Raw genomic sequence first — 26,523 nt, forward strand, 5'->3', positions numbered from 1 at the left:
AACTTTCCGCAGTCAGCTTTGGACTTAACTATCTTGAGTAATTCTGTATTGTCTGAAAGCTTTGCCATCTCACTGTTTACCCCCCATTTCCAGATTATTTATGAGTATGCTGAACAGCGTTAGTTCCAGTACAGATCCTTAGGGGACCTCACTCTTCACCTCTCTCCATTGTGAAAACTGATAATTTATTCCTGCCCTTTGTTCCCTGTCTTTTAACCAGTTACTGATCCATGAGATGATCTTCCCTCTTATACCAAGATTGCCTACTTTACTTAAGAGCCTTTGGGGAACATTGTCAAAGACTTTGAGTCTTAGTACACTATATCAACTGGATCACCACTGTCCACATGCTTGCTGACCCTCTCAAAGAATTCTAATAGATTGGTGGGGCATGATTTCCTTTTACAAAAGTTGTGTTTACTCTTCCCCAACATATTATGTTCATCTACATGTTGGATAATTCTGTTCTTTACTTTAGTTTCAACCAATTTGCCTGGTACTGAAGTTAGGCTTAATGGCCTGTAATTGCCAGGATTCCTTCTGGAACATTTTTTTTTTAAATTGGCATTATATTGCTGTCAGTCAGTCATCTGGTACAGAGGCTTAAGCAATAGGTAACATACTACAGTCAGTAGTTCTAAAATTTCATATTTGAGTTCACTTAGGTGAACACTATCTGCTCCTGGTGACTTATTACTGTTTAATTTATCAACTTCTTCCAAAACCACCTCTGACACCTCAATCTGGGACAGTTCCTCCCATTTGTCAAGTAAAAAGAATGGCTCAGACGTGGGAATCTCCTTCACATCCTCTGTAGTAGAGACTGATGAAAAGAATTCATTTAGTTTTTCCATAACAGCCTTCTCTGAATACTCCTTTAGCATCCCCATCATTCAGTGGCCACACTGAATATTTGGCAAGCTTCCTGCTTCTGACATATTTAAAGTTTTGCTGTTACTGTGCCTTTTGCTAGTTGCTCTTCAAATTCTTTTTTGGCCTGGCTATTTGCACTTTTACATTTGTCTTGCCAGAGTTTATGCTCCTTTGTTTTACTGAGTAGGTTTTGAATTCCAATTCTTAAAGAACGTCTTTTTGCCTCTACCTGCCTCTTTTACTCTGCTGTTTGGCCATGATGGCATTTTTTTGATCCTCTTTTTTTTTTTTTTTTTTAATTTGGGGTATACATATAGTTTGAGCCGCTATTATGGTGTCTTTCAAAAGTTTCCATGCAGCTTGCAGGCATTTCACTCTTACAACTCTTTCTTTTAATTTCTGTTTAACTAGCCTCCTCATACTTGTGTAGTTCCCCTTTTTGAAGTTAAATGCTACTGTGGTGGGTTTCTTTGGTATTTTCCCTGCACAAGTATGTTAAATTTAATGACATTATGGTCGCTATTATTGAGTGGCTCAGCTATATTCACATCTTGGACCAGATCCTGTGTGCTACTTATGACTAAATCAAGAACTGCTTCTCCTCTTGTAGGTTCCAGAAGTAGCTCCAAGAAAGAGTCATTAATGGCATCTAGAAATGTTATCTTTGCATCCCATTCTGAGGGGACATGCTCCCAGGCAATATGGGGATAGTTGAAATCCCCCATTATTATTGGGTTTACTGTTTTCATAGACTCTCTAATCTCCCTGAGCATTTCACAATCATCACCATCACTCCGTTCAGGTGGTCCGCAGTATGTTCCTACTTCTATACTCCTATTATTCAAGCATGAAATTTCTATCCAGAGAGATTCTATTATACAGTTTGAATCATTTAACATTTTTACTATATTTGGGTCTATGCTTTCTTTCACATACAATGCTACTCCCACACCAACGCAATCCACTCTGTCATTCCTATATATTTTGTACCGTGGTATTCCAGGTCCCATTGATCATCATCATTCCTACCAAGTTTCTGTGATATCTATTATATTAATATCTTCATTTTATACCAGGCACTCAAGTTCCATCTATTTACACTTCTTGCATTTTTATACAAGCACTTATTAAATTTGTCAATATTTAGCAGTCTCCCATCATGTGACATAACTGAATGGGACTCTTCGTTTGACTGTTCCTCTTCAGTTCCTACCTGTACTTCATCAACTTCTATTCTCTCTTCTCTACTAAGATATAGAGTACCACCTTTAATAAATCCTCTCCTAAGGACGTGTCTGTACTTAAGACTCTCTTGGAGCTCAAAAGCAATTGAATATTTTTGTAAAAAAGTCACACTGTGAAATATACAGGCCTCTGTCCCTTTCTGACTCAACTACTAGTAATCAACTAATTGGGAAGATGATTATAAGAACATGATTTCAGCTTTGAGGTATACTGCATGAAGCAGCACCAGGGACCAATGCATGGACATCCAAAAAAGATCAGCCAGATATTGGGACATAACCTGAGATGTAGAGAGTCTTGCACATAAATCACAGGGATGAGACTATTCCCTTCTGTAATTATCAGACAGCAAATCAGACTGCAGCATCTGTTTTTTAATATAATAAATTCAGTCATGACACTTGCGGCCCATTCCTTAGTAAATCTGTGGAAATCTCCAAATAAAAACAAATGTGTGGAACATAATCAGGGATTATTTCTAAAAATGCAACTTCTAAACACATACTATAGATAGTAATTTAGAAGCCATCTTTGCTTAGTAACTGCAGTCTACATGAGAAAATTAGATTTAACACAGTCTGAGTCTTCTAAATGAAGATATATAGAGCTAGATTCCATTTTACATTCTGGCAGTGCAGAGGGGCCAGACATCAGCTTGATCTAGCCAGCTGAAAATTCCTCTGGCATGGGAGAATAATTGGCTGACGCAAAGTCATCATTCTTGGCTCCTACACCACTCCCTGGCCCTGGTATAGGGGTCATCTGGGGTGAGGGTGACCAGAGTGTGCTGCACATCTATTCCCCAGGTCTCCTGGGGACAAACTGGCATAGGTTAAAGCAGTCCAAATGATTCTCCAACCTATACTAGGGTGCAGCTCCACCTCAGCTATCAGGGAGCCATGATCGGATCCTTCACTGCCACCACTCTCTAATATATCAAATGAAAATTTAAAACAGGAAATAATCTGGCCCTGGTATCTACACATACTTTGCTGATATGCGCTTTTTAAACTAAAATTCTACATTAAAATGGTGTTAGTACAGCTTTCAAAGGATGTTTTCTGTGTCACAATGGGAGCCATTTAGCCATATTACTATAATACAACCACATAAAGAGCAGTTTCAAGTGTTACTATATACATTTGAAACACTAATGTATTTCAACGAGCTACCTATCTTTATGTTCCAGATTCACCCAACAGTGGAATCAGTATAGTCAAACAACAGAAATAGCTTACCTAAAGAGTTTTGAACAAGGCTCGTGGTCATGGATTTCTGTAATAAAAAAAGAAAGTGTCTGTCCCAGCAGCTCAAAACCCAGGGAAAACTGTGGTGGTGTATCTTGCACAATTTCTTCTAAATCTCCAATAATAAACATCATCATAGACAATATACTGCTGTCAGTCTGTGGGCAACTTCTGACAACAAGAATTGCCCCCTGTAGGGTGACAGAGTAGTCTGTCTGTCTAAGAATGCATTATACTGAGCATAATGAACCTAGGGAACATGTAAGTGAACCTAGTAATCACATTTTAAAATATTCTTCTATGGGTGTTAAATATCTATTATATTGCTGAGTCTTCATATGCATTTGCTTTTAGATGTATCTTCCTATAGTAGTCTGCTTACAGTTGTTCAGTAATGGTGCAGTGACAGATAGAAAAATGCGTAGGAAGCAAACATAACAGTTAGATGTGACAAATTAACCAAATTGGAGGAAGGGAAATACAAACTAATGACCTAAAAGAGAAGAGGGTAAGCACCACCTGGCAGGACTGCTTTCCTGTCACTTTAGCCAATGTGATTACAACTAAACAAAGTCACTGCATTATTTTTTCTTCTGATTTTAAGAATTAGTAACAAATATTTCCTAAGATTCACATTTAAGCAGCAAAGGTTATAAAAGATCTGTGCTGTTGGGCAAGAATGGGAAAATAACCAAAAAGCCCATAAATTATTATATCTATCTTTTCAACGTGAACCAAAGTTTGTTTGTTTCTGTGCTTTAGGTACTTGTACCAAGTATCCTTCCAGTTATGACTTTTTAATCAGCTGTTTATCTTTTATTTGCATTTTTCTCTACCAATCCTTTCTAGCGCTTCTGTCTTAAGTACTCTTAAGTCCCTTATTCTTTCCTTAGATTCAGCAGCATTTATACAGAAATAATATTTTGAGCTCTGCCAAAGTGAGCACTTAGCAGTAACTTTGCTTGGTACCTTCCTCCCTGAAGTGTAATTCATCATTTGCTGCTCTGAAAGCCTCAGAGTTTGCTCACAACTTCAGCAATTTCAGCTCAATCAATCAAACCACAATCTCCAAGAACAGACTTTACACCTTAACTTCTCACCATATTCAGACACTGCCAAAATAAGTCTCTGCACATCAATGTATGTTTGTGCTTCCAGAGATTTCAACTTATTTTTGACTACAATAGGGATGCAGCTGTTAAAGTAACATTTTTATTTAATTGCAAACCAAAGATAACTTAATGCCAATTACAGATTTACAGCCTGACATTCTTGAGTCTCATGGAAATGATTTGCTAAACAAAGCCAGTAAATAATATAATACCAGCATACAATGTAATTACCTCAAACAGCAGTACACATGCTAGAATTATTGGGAACATATAACAATGTAGCTGAAAAAAACAAGGTGTATCTAGACCAGATCTAGGGCTTTCTTATAAAAACTGAAGCAGTGTGGTCTACTGGATAGAATGTAAGAGGAAACCAGGAATTCTTAAATTCTAGCTGTGCTTCTGTACAGTGACTAGCTGTGTATCCTTGGGATATCACTAAACTTCTATGATAGACTGAGAATTGATAAATGAGAATGATAAAACTACTGCGCAGCAGTGTTATGAGGCTTAATTTCTGTACACTATTTTCAGGCCTTAATACCAAATTTTAAGTGATTTCTTCAACAGGAATTCACAAATCCTACACTTTGAACTATTATAATATTCAAAAGAGCTCTTTTGATGGGGATAATTCCCTATTTTTTTTTCTAAAATACCAATTACCTTGTTTGTGAATAACATATTGTAGAAGTGTGTCTACTGACAGAAAAAAAGCAACCCCATAATGCCACAACTATTTGGTGTGTGCACCAGTGCTGAAACTGAAGTTATATATTAAGTGTATTAATATGCTCTATTGTCATCAATGACTCAGATCAGTAACTGAGTTTGTATAATGCAAATTTAAATTTGTCAGAACAAATATATATTGAGAAGAAAATCAACAATTTTCCCGCTACCACACCTTCCCCCCCCCACACACACAGAGTAACCTGTCTTTTTTCATGGTATCATGCATATCAGTTTAAACATGGACTAAAATGTAGGCCCTGTTCTGCAATCAACTCTGTGTTGGCCAATCCCTTACACCTGCATAGGACCTCGCTAAAGTCAATGGGGGTCTGCTGGCACATAGATCTGATTGCAGGATTGAGGATTTAGGCCTTAAAAACACCAACATCTTAAGACTGATAGAAATATTTTAATGCATTTTTATTTTGATTTATACATTCATCCATTAAAAAGGACCACCTCCTTGACAATTTTTAAATATATTGCTATCAAACTGACCATTCCTATTATGCCCTTCAACCATTAATCAATATATTTACAACAGCCAACAATAACCCAGCAGCAAAAACCAGATCTTTAAAATCTCCATTAGAATCATCTCATTTTGTCAGAGCAAGCAAAAACAAATAAGCTTTGTGGTATTACCCTGCAGTTCAATAAACAAGGCCTCGATCCTTTGCATATTTAAGCATCATCTCAACCTGACTGCCATGAGTAGCCCCTTTAAAAAAAAAAATGGGGTTGCTCACAGTAGTCAAGTTAAGCATGTGTAAATGTTAGCAAGATCAAGGGCCAGGCCTATTTTGGAGTAAGAAATTAAATAAGTTCTAAACATTCTCCTGTAGTACTTGCTGCAATTAAACCCACTAGTCTATTTTCATTATCTAGAGAAATGCAAAATAGTAAACAGGAAACCTAAACAGTTAATTAGTTGTTTAAAATACAATTTTAATGTGCTATTAGTAACATGGGTAAGGATTTTAAACATATATGATTATTAATTTGACCAAGCCCCTCTAACTACATTTAAAAAATAAACAACCAAAATCCAGATAGATGGGATGGCCTCAGTATTGATGGCTGATTTTTCAGCTATTTACCAAGAAAGAAAAAAATATTTTAGTGTCCCATAAAAAAACCCAGAAGTTAATGAAGACAGACACAAGGGAGCAAAAAAAATCAAATTTGAAGTGTGTGGGTGGAATCATTTTTAAGATTAGGGCCTAAATGATTTCATGTTACAAAATTCAAGCTATTTGTGGAATTTACTAAATGGCTAAGATGAGTTACATTTACTCTACAGAGAGGCACATCAAAAATGTATCCAGCAGAAGGACAGTTCCCTTTCCTCATGCTTCAGCCATATTATGTACACACATGGTAATAAACAAGAATAGTTGGATAATAGTCCTCGGGAGGTTGTAAAATCTTAGAGAAGAATTAGCAAAAATACCTATTATTAAACAGGAGAAAACTTTTAAAAAGTTTTTTCCTTTAAACAGAAAAAAAAATTCTTATTTATAAAAAATAAAAAAAAGTGAACTAGGCACATCTTCCAGAATTTCTCAAAGCTTAGTACAACTTACCGATTACTTGCAGAAATTCAGTGTTGCTGATTTGTGAATCACTGATACTAAATGTCTCCTCTTGTCTTACCTCTCCCAGGAGAAATCCTTCCTACAATTAAAAAAAAAGATGCAGACTAAAAACAGAAAGAACCCACTAGTATAATTTATTTGCAAGCACATTTAATAAAAAAATTAAATGTAAGGTGTTTGAAATTGACATGTTGATTTGATCAACTACAAATGCAATTATCAGTAAATTCAACATTGCCTGATTCTAAGTTTCACTTAAGGCCCCTTTATGCAAATCTGGCAGTATAAAGATGTGTTGAATGAGGCAGAAATTGCTTTTGAAGAATACTATCTTTGCAACTGTAAAACTTGTGTAAGGGCTCTCTATGCACTTTGTTAACAAGCCCGGTACAGGGGCCATGTTATGTGCATAATATGGAAATGGAGGTGGTGCAGCCAGAGAGCTGGTGCATCACAGCTATTCCCTCCTTCCAAGGCCCACAGGAAACAGAGTGTATGCTCTAGAAGCCCTGAGGTTACTCTACTTACTCCTGATTTCCAGAAAACTGGAAACAGTGGTGAACTTAATAGGCAGGTTTCAAACAAACAAAAGGAGTACTTCTTCACACAACACATAGTCAACCTGTGGAACTTGTTGCCATGTGATGCTGTGAAGACCAAAAGTATAAATGGGTTCAAAAAAGAATTACATAAATCCATGGAGAACACATCCATTATCCAAGATGGTCAGGGACACAACCACATGCTCCAGGTGTCCCTAAACCACCAAATGTTAGAAGCTGGGACTAGCCACAGGGGGTGGATTACTCTTAATGGCCTGTTCTGTTCTTTCCCAGTGAAGCATTTGGAATCTGCCACTGTACAGGATACTGAGGTAGGTGGACGATTGGTCGTACTGAGTCAGATCATTCTTTTGTAATTAAAGCCATCTTTCCCTCTCTGTTCCTATCCCAAGTATAGGAGTGGGATAACCGATAATCAGGCCCTATCAATAATAAATAATGAAACAATAGGTTGCCATTTGTTTCTTTACCTTCAGATAAGTAGAGCAAATTTACACTACCTACCAGTGGATTAAAAGCTAATGTCAGCAAAGCCCTAAAACGCAAATATATATTGTTGCAATCCAGATTCTAGCTAATATTTTTAATGACTAGTGCTAGTACGCTGTGTAGAATAAAGAAGTTTAATCCAGATGCATATGTTTCCCCCCTTTTTATTGTACACCCACCCCAACTTTCAAGTACATGGCACACTGATACAAGGCCCTGCTCCAGCAGCATTCACACAAATGCTTGACTTTATTAGAAAGTACTCACAGCAACAAAGTTAATGACATACATGTTTGCAGAATTTGGGCCTACATCAGACTGTCAATCAAAACCACACTCTTTAAAATGAAAGATCTACTTTCAAGGGTTAAAGACCTTTGCAGACATTATAAAATCCCTATAATAAATTCTAGTAGTATGATAAAAAAAGCTACATTTAACGTGTTTACTTTGTGCAACACAGTCAATAGAAAAGATAATAATGGAACTGACAAACTCTGTTTAAATTTCTGTTTCTTGATTACATACATTTTACAATGCAAGTAGAGTGATAACTTGCATTAGGTTAACAAGTAAATTACAATACTCAAGGGATGGTCAAAGTAGGCAGTTTATTTAAGTGAATTATGATCCAAGGTCAATTGTACGCCAAAATGATTTTATGCAAGAAAGAGAAACTATGAGAAAGAGAAACTCTGCACGCTGCAGAGAATATTATAAAAATAGTCTTTTATAAGAACAAAGTAGGCTTTTTGGAGTACTGAACTCAAGATATTAGGCAGCTTTTGGAGGCTAGCTTTTGGTTTAGCCACCTATGAATGGCCTTCTGCGACTATGGCACCATACTATCCACCTGGTTAATGTCAGCAGGGGCATGTGGGGCACACAAGAGAAGATGGAGAACGGGATCCATTTCCTGAAAGTATTCAGACCAGAGTTAAAGGAGAACCGGAACAACCAGAGAAATAAACATCCCTAGAGGCAGGACTGATGCACGACTAATATCAGCAATGCAGGGACATGCAAACGCCTAGTCTGGATTGCAACAACACACAACACTTTGAATGCCTACTGCTCTGTGGAGGGCCAAGGGGTTCAGTCCACCTGGGCTTCCCCCTTTTCCCTCTACACCGTCTCACTGATTCGTTAGACCAGTTGCGGGGGATGGGGGGGAAAAGGGGGACATAAGAGACTCACTTCCCCAAGACCTTCACAACACCTAATCACAACACCCCCCCCCCCCACAGCTCTGCTCTTCCACTTCCCTTACCCCACATCCCCTCACCCCCGGCCTGCCCCGTCGCAAAGGTGAGGCGAAGGCGGGCGGGGCAGGGGGCGCGAGGCCCAGGGCAAGCAGGCAGGGGGGTTCCCTAAAGCCCGTCTCCTTCCCAGCAGCTCCCCGGCGGGGAGCCGGGCGCAGCCCCGGACACCTACGTGATCCGCGCTGCTGTTGGCGCTGTAGTAACAGACGGAACTGAACGTGTAGCCCGAGATGGAAGCCGCCATGATGGAGACCACCGCCGCTGCCGCTCCCACAAACCACCGCGCCGCCCCCTCCCACTGCCGCCCCGGCTTCCGGGAGCGCCGCGGGGATGCCTGGGAAATGTAGTTCCCAGCTGCCAGCCCCAGTGCGCGGGCGCCTGGGCGCGCGGAGAGCCGCTGCCGCTCGGCCCTGGGGCGGCCGCCGACGGAGCTGGTGGCCCCTGGCACAGTGCTTGGGGGCCGCTGCCACCCTCGCCTGGGCCGTGCCTGTCAATACCTCTCACTATGCGCTACTGGTCGCTACACAAACCAACGTCCCCTCTGCTGTTACTCACGCCTTCTTGTCAAGGGTTTGAGGTGCCATCCCCAGGACAAAAGGGATTGTTCCTCCCTCGGTATCCCGCTGCCCACTGAATTGTCTCGTTAGCGCTCCCCCCCCCCGCTCCCCGCTCCCCCCACTCGGCCAGGCAACCCCCGTCTTTTCAGGTGCTGTATAGTTATAGCTGCCGCTGTATTTTCCACTCCAGGCCTCTGATGAAGGGGGTTCCAGCCCACGAAAGCTTATGCCCAAATAAATGTGTTAGTCTCTAAGGTGCCCCCAGGACTCCTCGTTGTTGTTACTACTAGTAACGATTGTCGCTGTACTGCAGGGGATCATCACGCAATGCCCTAGCAGCGTGGGCGTGCACGGCGCTGTACGGAGCACGGGAATAGGTCGCCGGGCGGTGCTCTAGCAATGTGAGCGTGCACGGTGCTGTACGGAGCATAGGGACAGGTCGCCAGGCAATACGCTAGCAATGTGAGCGTGCACGGTGCTGTACGGAGCACAGGGACAGGTCGCCAGGCAATACGCTAGCAATGTGAGCGTGCACGGTGCTGTACGGAGCACAGGGACAGGTCGCCAGGCAATACGCTAGCAATGTGAGCGTGCACGGTGCTGTACGGAGCACAGGGACAGGTCGCCAGGGAATACGCTAGCAATGTGGGCGTGCACGGTGCTGTACGGAGCACAGGGACAGGTCGCCAGGCAATACGCTAGCAATGTGAGCGTGCACGGTGCTGTACGGAGCACAGGGACAGGTCGCCAGGGAATACGCTAGCAATGTGGGCGTGCACGGTGCTGTGCAGAGAACGGGAACGGCACCAGGCAATGCCCTATCAGCCTAAGCAGCGTCAGAGCACACAGTGCTGTATGGACCAAGGGAAGGTCACTAGGCATTGCCCTAGCAGCGTCAGCACCGTTTATCCTAGTAGCATCTGTGCACACAACACTGTATAGACATGAGGCCAGGTCGCCAGGCATTGCCCCAGCAGCATCAGTGTACATGGTGTACAGAGCACAGGGACAGACCCACTCCATGTGCCCTGACCTGACTGTGGTGTCATTAGACCGTCGTCAGATAACCCATGGACATTTAGGCCCCTCTGCCCATGCTATCTGTGGGCCTCAGACTTAAATATCACAGATGACTAGACCTCAGCAGGGTAGGGACTGTGCTATTTTATGTTTGTGTAACCCTTCTGCCCATCAGAGTTGGCAGCAACAAGGGCCCGGTTCAGTATCTAGGGGTTCCATTCCAATAAAACAATGCAAAACCAGCTTGAGCCCCCACCCAGTGACCTGGGACAAATATACATGACCCCCGCTGGGTGCCTTGAAGAGGCAATACTTCCTCTCTTGCAAGCACAGAGTATGAGCATAGCAAAAGCCTTTTAATAACAGAGAGAAATAATGTGGCATTATGTTGGGGAAACACCACCAACAGGATTCATAACACAACCCATGAGCCAAAACCCACCCCAAGCAAATTGGGCCGTGTCCTTTCCCTTTGGTTCTTGAGTCCAGCAACCCAAAAGTCCAACAACCCAAAAGTCTTTGCCCCTGATCAGTGCAGCCCCAGAGTTTGAAAGTTTATCTGCAGAGTTTTAACTCCCAACCTGGGTGGAAATGCGGGGGGTTAAGGGGCACCTTATGTGGTCCGAAGCCGACTGCCCAACCTCTCCGTGGGGCTCTGCTCCGCACTGCTCCACCAGCCGTCCCATGAATTGCTCTGCTCTGCCAGCCACTCCGTTTCACCAGCTGTCCCGCAAGCCGCTCCCACTGTCCCACAAACTGCTCTGCTCCGCCAGCCGCTCCTGCCATCCTGCGAACTGCTCCGCAATATATCTTCAGGCCCCCATGTTACTTAACACAATACTCAGTAATTTCAGCTCTTTAGTGATTTCAGCTTGTAGTAGTGGAGCCTCACTGCTAGTACAATATTGGCCCAAACTGAATCCAGCTGAGTAGCCTGTAACTAGACTCATAGTGAAATCAAAACTAGCTCTGATATTCTACCATGAAGAAAGGAAAAGGTGCAATTAGCCTGTAAGACCTTCATCAGCAGACCCATTCCCCCCCCCAACATTAATACCTATCCACAACCTCTCTCTCCATTCACTGCATTTTGGAACCCATGACCCTTGCCTAGCGAGTGCTCCTTAGTTGATGTTGAGTCCCTCCATCATAACAAAAGGCCTTGGACAGTTTCACTGTCCTTGATTCACATAATCAGGTTAATAACCGTTTATTCTTCCTGCCCCAATATCAGAGAAACTGGGGCTCCTACAGCAGCCAAAGTGACCATCTAGGCATGGTGGGTGTGCCTATGCAAATGAGATCAGCCCCTGACGTTCTTTTCCATAACCCATCATGACTTGCCACCAGAACAGTGTGGGTCCACAACAAGTCCCCTGGCCACTACTGTAATTAAAAATATTTAATAATCATTAATAATAAAACTGATGTAGTAATTTTAAAATCACAAAGGTTCCTATTTACCGTATGTTTTCATGAATACGTAATATTGAAGGTTTTGGTTTTGGAGGTATGGATGAACAATAGTCTAAAGAACCAAATTCTGTTTCCAGTTACACCTCAGGCCAACCCTACTGAAATTAATGGAGTTACACAAACAGCAAAATCTACCACTCTGGTGGCAACAGCCATTTCCTGTGACAGGTTCCCCACAAAATAATGTACAGGTTACAGTGTGATTTTAATGGCAAGCCCAGTAACATGTCCATGCAGGGAGATGTGATTTCATATACAATCTCACACAAAGTTCAACAAAACTTGTAAATGAGAAGTCAAAATCACAATATGTATCCCAGTAGAGGTGGTGTCACATGCAAATACTACTTTTTCTTTTTCATACTTACTTCCTTCATTCTTTTTTTTAACCAAAGGGAATTCAATTAAGGATTCTTAATGTAACATTAAGATTAAGAGATTAAAGCCTGGAAACTCCAAATTAATCCATGTGGGCAGACCCTTATGCATGTGTATCACCCAATTGAAGTCAGTGGAGTTCTGCTTGTGCACAGTCTGCCTGGATCAGCTTGCAGGACTGGGGCCCGAGTTAGTATAAAAACAGCAACAAAAATGAAGAGGCCAAATTCAGAGAGAGTTGTGCATTCATATGCCAAAGCTAAATTAGTTTTAGGATTCCTACAGCCTCGTTCCTCATTCCTATTTTTGCTGTAAAAAATATACTTTCAGGCTCCAATCTTGCAGAATCAAAGCCTAATATAGTACAGTAGAACCTCAGAGTTAGAACACCAGAGTTACAAACTGACCAGTCAACCACATACACCCAATTTGGAACCCGAAGTACACAATAAGGCAGCAGCAGAGATCAAAAAAAAAAAAAAAAGAACAAATACAGTACAGTACTGTTTCAGAGTAGCAGCCGTGTTAGTCTGTATTCGCAAAAAGAAAAGGAGTACTTGTAGCACCTTAGAGACTAACACATTTATTAGAGTATAAGCTTTCGTGAGCTACAGCTCAATGATGTGAGCTGTAGCTCACGAAAGCTTATGCTCTAATAAATTTGTTAGTCTCTAAGGTGCCACAAGTACTCCTTTTCTTTTTGCGAGTACAGTACTGTGTTCAACAAAAGCTACTAAAAATAACTAAATGGAAAGCAACATTTTTAATTGGCATAGTAAAGTTTCAAAGTTGTATTAAGTCAATGTTCAGCTGTAAACTTTTGGAAGAACAACCATAACTTTTTGTTCAGAGTTACAAACATTTCAGAGTTGCAAACAACCTCCGTTCCTGAGGTGTTCGTAACTCTGAGGTTGTACTGTAACATTTATAGGACCAATCCTGCAAACTACCAAATGTCGGTCAGACGACCATGAATAGTCCATGGAAACCAATGAGCTTCTCAAAACAGTAAACACTTATTGATACCCTTGAAACAACACAAGAAAGTAAGCAGCACCCTTGATAGTGTTTGCAGAATGGAGCTTGATAGTGTCAAAACAGTTCAAGAGCTGTGCAAAAAGACTGAGTGAAGGCTGTTGTAGGCATAACTTTTCACTCTCCTGACATTTTTGTACTTGATATCTCTACTTAAATAGTGAATCGCTGTATGTTTGTACATTTAATGGACCTCTAGAATCTGATTCCCAAAACCATGTAATTCCTTGTGTGAGAAAACAAAAAGGCTGTGGCCTTCATCTGCAAACCATTCCATGTGGGGGAATCCCTGTGATGATCAGACTGGGAGTCTGTGTGGGTCCTCCAGAACAGACAATCTGGCAGTTTCAGGGTTTATCACTTTGATGCAATGTCCAGCTAGTTGCACCCATTTTTAGATTCCTAATTGCTTGTTTTTTGGAAAAGGTGCAAGTCCTATCATATATTTCATTGTGTACACTTCTTCCTTTAGTCCAGTGGTTCCCAGACTTGTTCCGCCGCTTGTGCAGGGAAAGCCCCTGGTGGGCCGGGCCGGTTTGTTTACCAGCCGCGTCCGCAGGTTCAGCCGATCGCAGCTCCCAGTGGCCGCGGTTCGCTGCTCCAGGCCAATGGGACCTGCTGGAAGTGGCGGCCAGTACGTCCCTCAGCCCGTGCCACTTCCAGCAGCTTCCAGTAGCACATCTGTCTGCTACATGACATAATTCCACTCTTCCTGTTATCTTCACATGTACCTAATGAGTCCACAGTACATGGTAGAAAGTAATTACCTGACTCCTTCATTAGAAGAATTGCTATCTGTCTTCTAAACGCAGTATTAGCTTCTTGTGTTGTTTCTACTGTACTGATGTCTTTATGCTGCAAATACGTTTCTGCAAACTAACAACACTGGTATTTAGAATAAACATCATAATTACCAGAGGTGAAAGTGGGCCAGTCCAGCATACCGGTAAGAACCAGCCACCAGTACCAGCCAGTACATGGCTGACGTTACACCTCCGCTGTGGCAGTGCTTTATGCTTTATTGTTGCTGCCCCCTTTAGCCCATTCCCCCCTCCCTCGCCACATCAGTGGCCCTGCCATAGGGTCTGGCAATGCTGTTGCATGCTACTGGCAGGGCCGCCAACAGTGGGGGAGCAAAAGGGGCCCTGTGTTCTGGCAATTTACAAGAGCCTGGTGCTCATGGCCACTGCAGCACCAGCTGTCAGGAAAGGCTGGCTGGTGGAATCTTGCCCCTCAGCACCCCACCTTCCATCGGAGACCCCATCCCTTTTGGGGGCCACAAACCCACCCCACACACCTTGGGAAGGACGCTGGTGCAGTGCCCACTGGTAATCTCTGGCATTTACTTTCACCCTGGATAATTAAATATTGGATATTTTTAAATTATAATGGCAATTTGGTATTCAATATCTTTAAGATGAGAGGTCTGCAGTTGTGGGCATCACTTTGTCTGGGATGCTGAACAATTTTACTATTCCAATCAGATGAGGATTTTCTAGTTAATTGTTTGATGAAGTTTTTGAAATTTTTAGAGAGTACATTAGTGGACTGCATAAATGAGCTTTTCTTTCCTTTTTTTTTTTCTCCTCCAGTTTATGGACATAGATACAAATCAATTCTATCTCTTTTTAATTAATGATTGAAATGACTTATTGCTCACATATATACACACTTGCTTTCATATTATTGTCTCACTCTTACACAATGTATCACCTGATTTGTTGTGCCCCATGTTGATAATAATACATTCTCAATCATGCAACATGCTACTGTTTCATGTCCACATTCTGTGAAGTAGTTCCCCAGAGTCAAATCACACAAGTTCACTCAAAGTCCATTACTAAGCATATTTAGTACAAGTACACACTCTTTCAATTTTTATTTGTAGCTAACAGGACGATATTAGTCTCACTATTGTTACATTCCCTTTAAAAAAATTTTCAATGGAACAGTTCATGTCCACTGTAAAAGTAAGTATCTAATAAATCACCTCCAATTCCTCAGACATGTTCTTTCATATCTCATCTCATTACACAAGGGGTCAATTATTAAAAATTCCTTTTTTTTCATCAAGGCTATCTGTAAGTGAAAATATATTCACAAATTATATTGGTAATGTGATTATTTCAAAAATTTTATATTGATTTATCAAAAATCATTATGCAATTTACATATTCTCTTTTGTAATGTCTCAGTAACACACAAGAGAAAAGCATATTGTGAAATCATTGATCAATTCAGTACAGAATATATTCTTCCAAGTTACATTAACAACGTAACTTGACAGTAGCATTTTATTTTTAACATTCACGTTCCACTTTCCTTTGCATGTACTGAACTCACTGAAAACCTGCAACACGGGAAATTATAACACTGCTACCATAGTTGTGTTACAAATCTCTTATTTAATACCACATTTATTGCCCATAATCCAGAAGTACAATACAAAACATCTTACCGCAAGAACCCAATGACCTGGTGTGTGGTAAGGAAGCAATAATATGTCATAGAATCATAGAATCATAGAATATCAGGGTTTTGGGAATCAGATTCTAGAGGTCCATTAAATGTACAAACATACAGCGATTCACTATTTAAGTAGAGATATCAAGTACAAAAATGTCAGGAGAGTTTTGTCTGTCAGGGGCACCTTGAAAACTTTAATAGAGATTCAGTCCTGCCTGAAAGAGGGAGAGGGAGAGATAGCTTAGTGGGTTGAGCATAGGCCTGCTAAACCTGGGGTTTTGAGCTCAATCCTTGAGGGGGCCATTCTGTATGACAGTTGTTTTTGTTTCTCCTTGATGTAAAGCCATCCCCTTTGTTGATTTTAATTCCCTGTAAGCCAATCCTGTAAGCCATGTCGTCAGTCACCCCTCCCTCCGTCAGAGCAATGGCAGACAATCGTTCCAAGCCTTTTTTCTGTGAAGACGCCATACCACGGCAAGCATGGAGCCTGCTCAGATCACTTTGGCAATTAGGAGCACATTAAACACCACACGCATTATCCAGCAGTATGCAGCACCAGAACCTGGCAAAGCAAAACCGGGCGAGTCGGCGACGTCAGCGTGGTGACAAGAGTGATGAGGACATGGACACAGACTTCTTTCAAAGTACAGGCCCTGGCAATGCAGGCATCATAGTGCTAATGGGGCAGGTTCATGCGGTGGAACACCGATTCTGGGCCCAGGAAACAAGCACAGACTGGTGGGACCGCATAGTGTTGCAGGTCTGGGACCATTCCCAGTGGCTGCGAAACTTTCGCATGCGTAAGGGCACTTTCATGGAACTTTGTGACTTGCTTTCCCCTGCCCTGAAGCGCATGAATACCAAGATGAGAGCAGCCCTCACAGTTGAGAAGCGAGTGGCAATAGCCCTGTGGAAGCTTGCAATGCCAGACAGCCACCGGTCAGTTGGGAATCAATTTGGAGTGGGCAAATCTACTGAGGGGGCTGCTGTGATGCAAGTAACCAACACAATCAAAGATCTGTTGATATCAAGGGTTGTGACCCTGGGAAATGTGCAGGTCGTAGTGGATGGCTTTGCTGCAATGGGATTCCCTAACTGTGGTGGGGCCATGACGGAACCCATATCCCTATCTTGGCACCGGAGCACCAAGCTGGTGAGTACATAAACCGCAAGCGGTACTTTTCAATAGTGCTGCAAGCACTGGTGGATCACAAGGGACGTTTCACCAACATCAACGTGGGATGGCCGGAAAAGGTACATGATGCTCGCATCTTCAGGAACTCTGGTCTGTTTCAAAAGCTGCAGGAAGGGACTTTATTCCCAGACCAGAAAATAACTGTTGGGGATGTTGACATTCCTATAGTTATCCTTGGGGACCCAGCCTACACCTTAATGCCATGGCTCATGAAGCCATACATAGGAAGCCTGGAGAGTAGTCAGGATCTGTTCAACTACAGGCTGAGCAAGTGCAGAATGGTGGTAGAATGTGCATGTGGACATTTAAAAGCGCACTGGCGCAGTTTACTGACGCGGTTAGACCTCAGCGAAACCAATATTCCCACTGTTAGTACTGCTTGCTGTGCGCTCCACAATATCTGTGAGAGTAAATGGGAGACTTTATGGCCGGGTGGGAGGTTGAGGCAAATCGCCTGGTTGCTGTTATGCACAGCCAGACACCAGGGTGGTTAGAAGAGCACAGGAGGGTGCAGTGCGCATCAGAGAAGCTTTGAAAACCAGTTTCATGACTGGCCAGGCTACGGTGTGAAAGTTCTGTTTGGTTCTCCTTGATGAAACCCCCCAACGCTTGGTTCACTCTACTTCCCGGTAAGCTAACCGCCTTCCCCTCCTCCCTTTGATCACCACTTGCAGAGGCAATAAAGTGATTGTTGCTTCACATTCATGCATTCTTTATTTATTCATCACACAAATAGGGGGATAACTGCCAAGGTAGCCCGGGAGGGGTGATGGAAGAGAGAAGCACGGGGAGGGGTGGTGGAGGAGGGAAGAACAAGGCCACACAGCACTTTAAAAGTTTAAAACTTTAAAACTTATTGAATGCCAGCCTTCTGTTGCTTGGGCAATCCTCTGGGGTGGAGTGGCTGGGTGGCCAGAGGCCCCACCACTGCGTTCTTGGGCGTCTGGGTGAGGAGGCTATGGAACTTGGGGAGGAGGGCGGTTGGTTACACAGGGGCTGCAGCTCAACCATATGCTGGAGCATATTAGTTTGTCCTCCAGCAGCCTCAGCATTGAATCCTGCCTCCTCTCATCCTGCTGCCGCCACCTTTAAGCTTCAGTCCTCTCTTCAGCCCGCCACTTACTCTCTTCAGCAGGCCACCTCTCCTCCCGGTCATTTTGTGCTTTCCTGCACTCTGACATTGTCTGCCTCCAGGCATTTGTCTGTGCTCTGTCAGTGTGGGAGAACAGCATGAGCTCAGAGAACTTTTCATCGCGAGTGCGTTTTTTTCACCTTCTAATCTTCACTAGCCTCTGGGAAGGAGAAGATCCTGTGATCCTTGAAACACATGCAGTTGGAGAAAAAAAAGGAACAGTGGTATTTAAAAAGACACATTTTATAGAACAATGGGTACACTCTTTCACGGTAAACCTTGCTGTTAACATTACATATATAGCACATGTGCTTTCGTTCCAAGGTCGCATTTTGCCTCCCCCCACCACGTGGCTAGCCCTTCACTCCTTCCCCCTTCCCATGGCTAACAGCGGGGAACATTTCTGTTCAGTCACAGGCAAACAGCCCAGCAGGAACGGGCACCTCTGAATGTCCCCTTAAGAAAAGCACCCTATTTCAACCAGGTGACCATGAATGATATCACTCTCCTGAGGATAACACAGAGAGATAAAGAACGGATGTTGTTTGAACACCAGCAAACATACACTGCAATGCTTTGTTCTACAATGATTCCCGAGTACGTGCTATTGGCCTGGAGTAGTAAAGTGTCCTACCATGGTGGACGGAATAAGGCTGCTCTCCCCAGAAACCTTTTGCAAAGGCTTTGGGAGTACATCCAGGAGAGCCGCGAATGCCAGGGCAAATTAATCATTAAACATGCTTGCTTTTAAACCTTGTATAGTATTTTAAAAGGTACACTCACCACAGGTCCCTTCTCTGCCTGGCGAGTCCGGGAGGCAGCCTTGGGTGGGTTGTGGGGGGTACTGGCTCCAGGTCCAGGGTGAGAAACAGTTCCTGTGTGTCAGGAAAACAGGTTTCTCCGCTTGCTTGCTGTGAGCTATCTACAACTTCATCATCATAGATTCATAGATTCATAGATACTAAGGTCAGAGGGACCACTCTGATCATCTAGTCCGACCTCCTGCACAACGCAGGCCACAGAATCTCACCCACCCACTCCTGCAAAAAAAACTCTCACCTATGTCAGAGCTATTTAAGTCCTCAAATCGTGGTTTAAAGACTTCAAGGAGCAGAGAATCCTCCCTCAAGTGATCCGTGCCCCATGCTACAGAGGAAGGCGAAAAACCTCCAGGGCCTCTTCCAATCTGCCCTGGAGGAAAATTCCTTCCCGACCCCAAATATGGCGATCAGCTAAACCCTGAGCATATGGGCAAGATTCACCAGCCAGATACTACAGAAAATTCTTTCCTGGGTAACTCAGATCCCATCCATCTAATATCCCATCTCAGGGGATTAGGCCCATTTACCCTGAATATTTAAAGATCAATTACTTACCAAAATCACATTATCCCATCATACCATCTCCTCCATAAACTTATCAAGTAGAATCTTAAAGCCAGATAGATCTTTTGCCCCCACTGCTTCCCTTGGAAGGCTATTCCAAAACTTCACTCCTCTGATGGTTAAAAACCTTTGTCCGATTTCAAGTCTAAACTTCCTGGTGGCCAGTTTATACCCATTTGTTCTTGTGCCCACATTGGTGCTGAGCTGAAATAATTCCTCTCCCTCTCCTGTATTTATCCCTCTGATATATTTATAGAGAGCAATCATATCTCCCCTCAACCTTCTTTTAGTTAGGCTAAACAATTTGGCTAAACAATCCTTACGTCTCCTTTCATAAGACAAGTTTTCCATTCCTCGGATCATCCTAGTAGCCCTTCTCTGTACCTGCTCCAGTTTGAATTCATCCTTTTTAAACATGGGAGACCAGAACTGCACACAGTATTCTAGGTGAAGTCTCACCAGTGCCTTGTATAATGGTAGTAAAACCTCCTTATCCCTACTGGAAATGCCTCTCCTGATGCATCCCAAAACCGCATTAGCTTTTTTCACCGCCATCATCATCTTCCTCGTCCCCAAAACCTGCTTCCGTGTTGCCTCCATCTCCGCTGAAGGAGTCAAACAACACGGCTGGGGTAGTGGTGGCTGAACCCCCTAAAATGGCATGCAGCTCATCATAGAAGCGGCATGTTTTGGGCTCTTACCTGGAATGGCCGTTTGCCTCTCTGGTTATCTGGTAGGCTTGCCTCAGCTCCTTAAGTTTCATGCGGCACTGTTTCAGGTCCCTGTTATGGCCTCTGTCCTTCATGCCCTGGGAGATTTTGACAAATGTTTTGGTATTTCGAAAACTGGAACGTATTTCTGATAGCACGGATTCCTCTCCCCATACAGCGATAAGATCCCGTACCTCCCGTTCGGTCTATGCTGGAGCTCTTTTGTGATTCTGAGACTCCATCATGGTCACCTCTGCTGATGAACTCTGCATGGTCACCTCTGCTGATGAGCTCTGCATGGTCACCTGCAGCTTGCCACGCTGACCAAACAGGAAACTGTAATTCAAAAGTTCGCGGGCCTTTTCCTGTCTACCTGGCCAGTGCATCTGAGTTGAGAGTGCTGTCCAGAGCGGTCACAATGGAGCACTCTGGAATAGCTCCCGGAGGCCAATACTGTCTAATTGCATCCACAGTACCCCAAATTTGACCTGGCAAGGCCGATTTCAGCACTAATCCCCTTGTCGGGGGTGGAGTAAAGAAATGGATTTTAAGAGCCCTTTAAGTAAAAAAAAAAAAAAGGGCTTCGTTGTGTCGACGGGTGCAGGGTTAAATCGATTTAATGCTGCTAAATTTGACCTCAACTGCTAGTGTAGACCAAGGCTGAGACTTCTTCTGGAAACACTGGGTCAGCACAAAACATTAGTCAAAAGTGAAATTTTTGTTTTTGCATGTACTTTAGTTCGCAAAGAAAACAAAATGGGGTCTAGTAATTCATCCCAATTATTCCCATTGTCATCAACCATCTTCCACAATGCTCTGTAACACATGCTCATTGACTGGTTTGTTTAAAAAAAAAAAAGTCACAAGTACGTTCTTGACTGAAACAGATCATACATAATCAAAAAGGTGTACTTGTGGCACCTTAGAGACTAACAAATTTATTTGAGCATAAGCTTTCGTGAACTATTGCTCACCTCATCGGATGAAAGCTTATGCTCAGATAAATTTGTTAGTCTCTAAGGTGCCACTAGTACTCCTTTTCGCGGATACAGACTATGAATTTATTAGCATTTTCAGCCAAGCCATTGGTTTGTGGATGGTACGGGCTGGTGCAGCTACATTCTGTTCTCAATCTTTCACAAATATACAGGTTAAACTGAAAGAAAATAAGTTACACCATAAACTTACATATAGACTTGTGTTAAGAAATGTTCCTGTGCGTATTTGCCACTACTTTTCTGTGTAATTAGCTACAGGAATAGCCCATCTTTTAATATTTGTTTAATATTATTTTAAAACAAGTAGTTGTGCGTTTCTTTGTTAGATATGAAGACACTGAAAAATAATTTTATAGCAACACTGACGGTGACCAACAGCAGTTTATAAAAAAGAAGTATGGTGATTGTTTGAGATCAATGGGTGACCTGAGAGTGAGTTTGACTACATAGTACAAATAACCAGAAAAAACCCAGTCATTACCTTATTAGTGAATTCCGGACCAAGATCTGTCAGTATCCGCTGTGGGCATCCACATCTAACAATCATTTTGTACATGCCCTTTGCCACCTCAGATGCTGACTTACTTCTAAGTGGAAAGGCTTCCACCCATCTTGAAAGATAATCTATGGCTGTCAGTATATATTGGTATCCATCCTTAATGGTCCTTAATGGTAATGGTCCTATTAAATCTATTCCCACCAATTCCCAGATCCGAGTGACCTACATACAAGGGTACCAGTTACAGTCATACTACACGTGTTTCTTACTAAATGTTCTCAATAAACCCATATGTCATAAGCAGAGAATGTAAAGCCCACTTTTAAATACAGAAGAAAAAGAAAGAAAGAAAAAACAAACAAACAAAAAGAAGTACAGGAATAGATTACGGAAAACAACACAAGAGTAAAGCTGAAGAAATATCCCCAGCCAGTGCAAAGGCGCATTAGAGGTAATTGCTGCACTATGCTGTGCCACTTGTATGCATTGGACTCGTTTCAAAATCAAAGCCTCATTGTATCGCAGAAATAACAATGGATAATGATAAACAATAATGTGTCTGATTCCAAACTTCACCTTTATGCTTTTCAAGGTGTTATCCAGATTTAATTCCTTTCCCTCTTTCAGGCAAGTCAGGCATCGTGCAACCTGTTTTTGATGGAACAATATGATGATATTAACATTTCATTATGGAAATAGTATTGCAAGGGAACAGAGTTTGCATTTGCACATCAAATATATTTTTATATTTCTTTTATACATTTTGAACTTCTATTTCAATTGTAAATAGGATTCTTCAGGATTTAGTTTCATTATTTTAGATACCCAGTTGGCAATGTCTTTTGTCATGCCTGGCCAATAGTATTTTGATGTCAGCATATTCCTTGTTCTGAATATTCCTAGATATCCACCCAATAGACTGTCGTGATACCTTTCAAAGAGTTGCAGGGCTTCTTTCATGGTATGCACAACAACAACCTTTCTTCCTTTTGCAGAATGGAACTGTGTCCCCTCTGTTGATCATAGAAGATGGAGCAAGGAGGATGATTAAGGTTTCTCGGGGCCCTGGGCCAGAGCAATTGTTGGGCCCCTACCCACCCTGTCGGCTGGCTGCACCACCCATGGCTCTATCCCTTTTGTCCTCTTCCCCAGGATCTCAGCCATGTTCCACCTAGGCTCCCCACCATTTTGCCTGCCCCACAACTCCTTTGCTCATTTCCCACTCACCCCACTCTCCCACACAGCCCCAGGACTGGAGAAGTTCTGTCCCTGTGTCATAGCCCCAGGGCTGTACCAGGGAGAGAGAGCTCCTCCGGGCCCAGAACTGTGGCAGGGGTTTGGATGCTGCGGTTCTTTAGGGGACCAGAAGCAGGGTGCTGTGGATTCTCCTGCCCCATCACGCACTTCTGCTGGAGACGGGGTCGGGCATAGAGGCTTCCTCTGCTGCCCCGCGGCTTTTGCCAGGGCTGGGGTGGGGGTAACGTGTTGCACTTAAGCTATGACCGGTTATTTGCAAAGCCATTAATTAATTATAAGGCATATGACTAGCAAAGACATCTATATATAGTATGGTTCATAATGCCTTGAGTACAAGGGGGGAATTTCAGTGTATAGTTAGAAATTATTGCTCATTGAACATATAGTGATTGTTGTTGGTGCTTGCAGCAGACTGGATAACATACTTAAGAAATGAAGCAAAGTCATAGGGGTTTTTTGTAAAATTTATACTAATTTCTCACATAACTGCACACTGTGTTTGTTGCACCACTGACATAGATAGCAAAGGAGATTTTCTGGAAAATTTTAATAAAACTTGAGACCCCAATTCTGGTCCCTTGGAAGGTAAGATTAACACTCCAAATAATCCCAGTGTTGGGACATCAGGACCATCATTTACAGGCTGAAGTTTCCAGTGTAATGTGTCAGTATTATCTTAAAAAAAAAGTATTCCTTGCCTTCCAAAGAAAAGTTGACAGCAAATCGATGCAGGTTCAGTCTGCCTGCTTTATTCATTCCTTCAGGATATGTTTTACTCTTTAGGTATGCCAAAACATTTGCAATTTTTTCCTCAGAAGATTTCCTTGAGAATTGTTTACAAGAGAAAACAGTTACTTAAGAGCAAACATCGCATATCAATCCATATAAGACTCAAAGTTGATTTAGAAGGTATGAGATGTACATTGCAGACCTATAAGGAGAGTAAACCTAAATCAACAATGCATCATTCATAGGTCAGTCACAAGACAGACATAAATAAATTGCAGACGTGCATAATTTTGAAGTATTTGTGGCTTGCAAGTTATGGCTATATTCAATCAATGCAGATTGAATGTTATCAGAGATAAGGATATCACCTACAAGATTGTAACCATGATAGACATAGTGACTCAGGACAGTAAATGTAACAGCACAAAAATGTCAATAAAAAAAGCAAACACAAGCAGAGTTGCTTGAAGATAATGGGTTCTGAAAACAAATGAATAATTAATATAATATATGGAGATATACCTATCTCATAGAGCTGGAAGGGACCTTGAAAGGTCATTGAGTCCAGTCCCCTCCCTTCACTAGCAGAATCAAGTATTGTCCCTGACAGGTTTGGGTTTTTTTTAACTGATCCCTAAGTAGGCCCCTTAAGGGTTGAACTCACAACCCTGGGTTTAAGCAGGATAATGCTCAAACCACTGAGCTATCCCTCCACCCCTGAAGGGAACATTCTACTTATTTATGTGTGTTGTAGAGGTAATTTTTTGCTTGGTGCAACTTTTTGGGAGAAAATAGTTTTCTGAAATTCTGAAGATCTGAAATAAAGAAACCCCTATAACATACACATATCAGTATCACCTCATTCTCAGCTATGCCTTTAATCAATTATTTTACTGTAATTTAACTAATCAATCCTAACATAACATTACTTGATTATCTAACAAATTAGATCCCACCACCTTAATTGGTTTACACCCAACAAAATTACTTATACATCAGCCAAAGAAAATAAAAAAATCAGACAGAGACCACACAGATAAACAATAGAGAAATGGGGAGCAATAAATAAATCACCATGATTACAGGCATGCAAACCATTTAAGAAATGACTATACAGTTATTGTAAAGATTCTTGATTATTCATGCAGTTAGCCAGGAAGACACTTAGTATTTGTGTACTTTTACCAGATTTGCCCATTACTTGGGGTATGCTCATTTACTGGGGTTATTGGTCTGGGTTTTTTCCCCCGATCATCTACTAATGTAGTGCTTGTGTATAAAGCTGTTGTAAAGCACCCTTCTTTCACTACTAACAGTATTGCTGTAAAACCTTTATTTTTAAGGCACAACTCTTAACTCCTTATTGCACAGTTCTACAGGTATTCTAAGCAAGATTCTTAACACAAGGTTAACAAATATTCTATGAGAGAGAGACTGTGCTAAAGGAGCTTGGTCTGAAAAAGAAAAAAAAAAGCTTTCGCAGGTATGTGCCTCAGTTTCCCTACTCCACAGCAACTACTCAACAATTAACATGTGATTAGGGTCATGTGCTGCCTGCGTTTGTTCAACAATTTGTGACCAGCTTTGCCCGTTACTTTGGGGTACGCTCATTTATTAGGGTTACTCTTCTGGAGGGGGGTGGTTGTGTAATTCTATCAATGTACTGCTTGTGTGCCCAATGGAATGAGTCAAACAGCACTTTCAAGTTGACACCCTTATTTGTCCCAGATTTAGCATGTCCCTATCCCCACTATTAAATCACAATTGTACTGGTAGTAACCCACGTGATGAGCAAACCCCAGAGTACTTTTGGGCGCTACAGGGCTCTGTAGCTTAGGTAAAAGAAGCATTGCTGCTGAATAAATGTGGAAGATTCAAACACAAGAGTAAAGTTATTTAATAGTGGTAACTACTCAAGGAGAGCCTAAACAAAATAAGAAAAGGAGTATTTGTGGCACCTTAGAGACTAACAAATTTATTAGAGCATAGAATCATAGAATCATAGAATATCAGGGTTGGAAGGGACCCCAGAAGGTCATCTAGTCCAACCCCCTGCTCAAAGCAGGACCAAGTCCCAGTTAAATCATCCTAGCCAGGGCTTTGTCAAGCCTGACCTTAAAAACCTCTAAGGAAGGAGATTCTACCACCTCCCTAGGTAACGCATTCCAGTGTTTCACCACCCTCTTAGTGAAAAAGTTTTTCCTAATATCCAATCTAAACCTCCCCCATTGCAACTTGAGACCATTACTCCTCGTTCTGTCATCTGCTACCATTGAGAACAGTCTAGAGCCATCCTCTTTGAAACCCCCTTTCAGGTAGTTGAAAGCAGCTATCAAATCCCCCCTCATTCTTCTCTTCTGCAGACTAAACAATCCCAGCTCCCTCAGCCTCTCCTCGTAAGTCATGTGCTCTAGACCCCTAATCATTTTTGTTGCCCTTCGCTGTACTCTTTCCAATTTATCCACATCCTTCTTGTAGTGTGGGGCCCAAAACTGGACACAGTACTCCAGATGAGGCCTCACCAGTGTCGAATAGAGGGGAACGATCACGTCCCTCGATCTG

The 26,523-nt window shown here is 42.3% G+C and overlaps 1 protein-coding gene across 1 annotated transcript in view; it reads right to left on the minus strand.

Moving 5' to 3' along the window:
- ABRAXAS2 (abraxas 2, BRISC complex subunit) overlaps positions 1-9,522 on the minus strand; it is a 29,494-nt gene extending 19,972 nt beyond the window's left edge. Inside the window, exons 1-3 of the mRNA XM_038410364.2 lie at positions 9,297-9,522; positions 6,799-6,889; positions 3,357-3,393 (exon numbers count right to left, since the gene is read on the minus strand). Coding sequence (XP_038266292.1) covers positions 3,357-3,393; positions 6,799-6,889; positions 9,297-9,368 — 200 coding nt within the window. The 5' untranslated portion in view covers positions 9,369-9,522. The remainder of the gene's footprint in view (positions 1-3,356; positions 3,394-6,798; positions 6,890-9,296) is intronic.
- Between the last annotated feature and the right edge of the window lie 17,001 nt (positions 9,523-26,523).

Source organism: Dermochelys coriacea, chromosome 7 (assembly GCF_009764565.3).
Source record: "Dermochelys coriacea isolate rDerCor1 chromosome 7, rDerCor1.pri.v4, whole genome shotgun sequence".
NCBI classification, from domain to species: Eukaryota; Metazoa; Chordata; order Testudines; family Dermochelyidae; genus Dermochelys; species Dermochelys coriacea.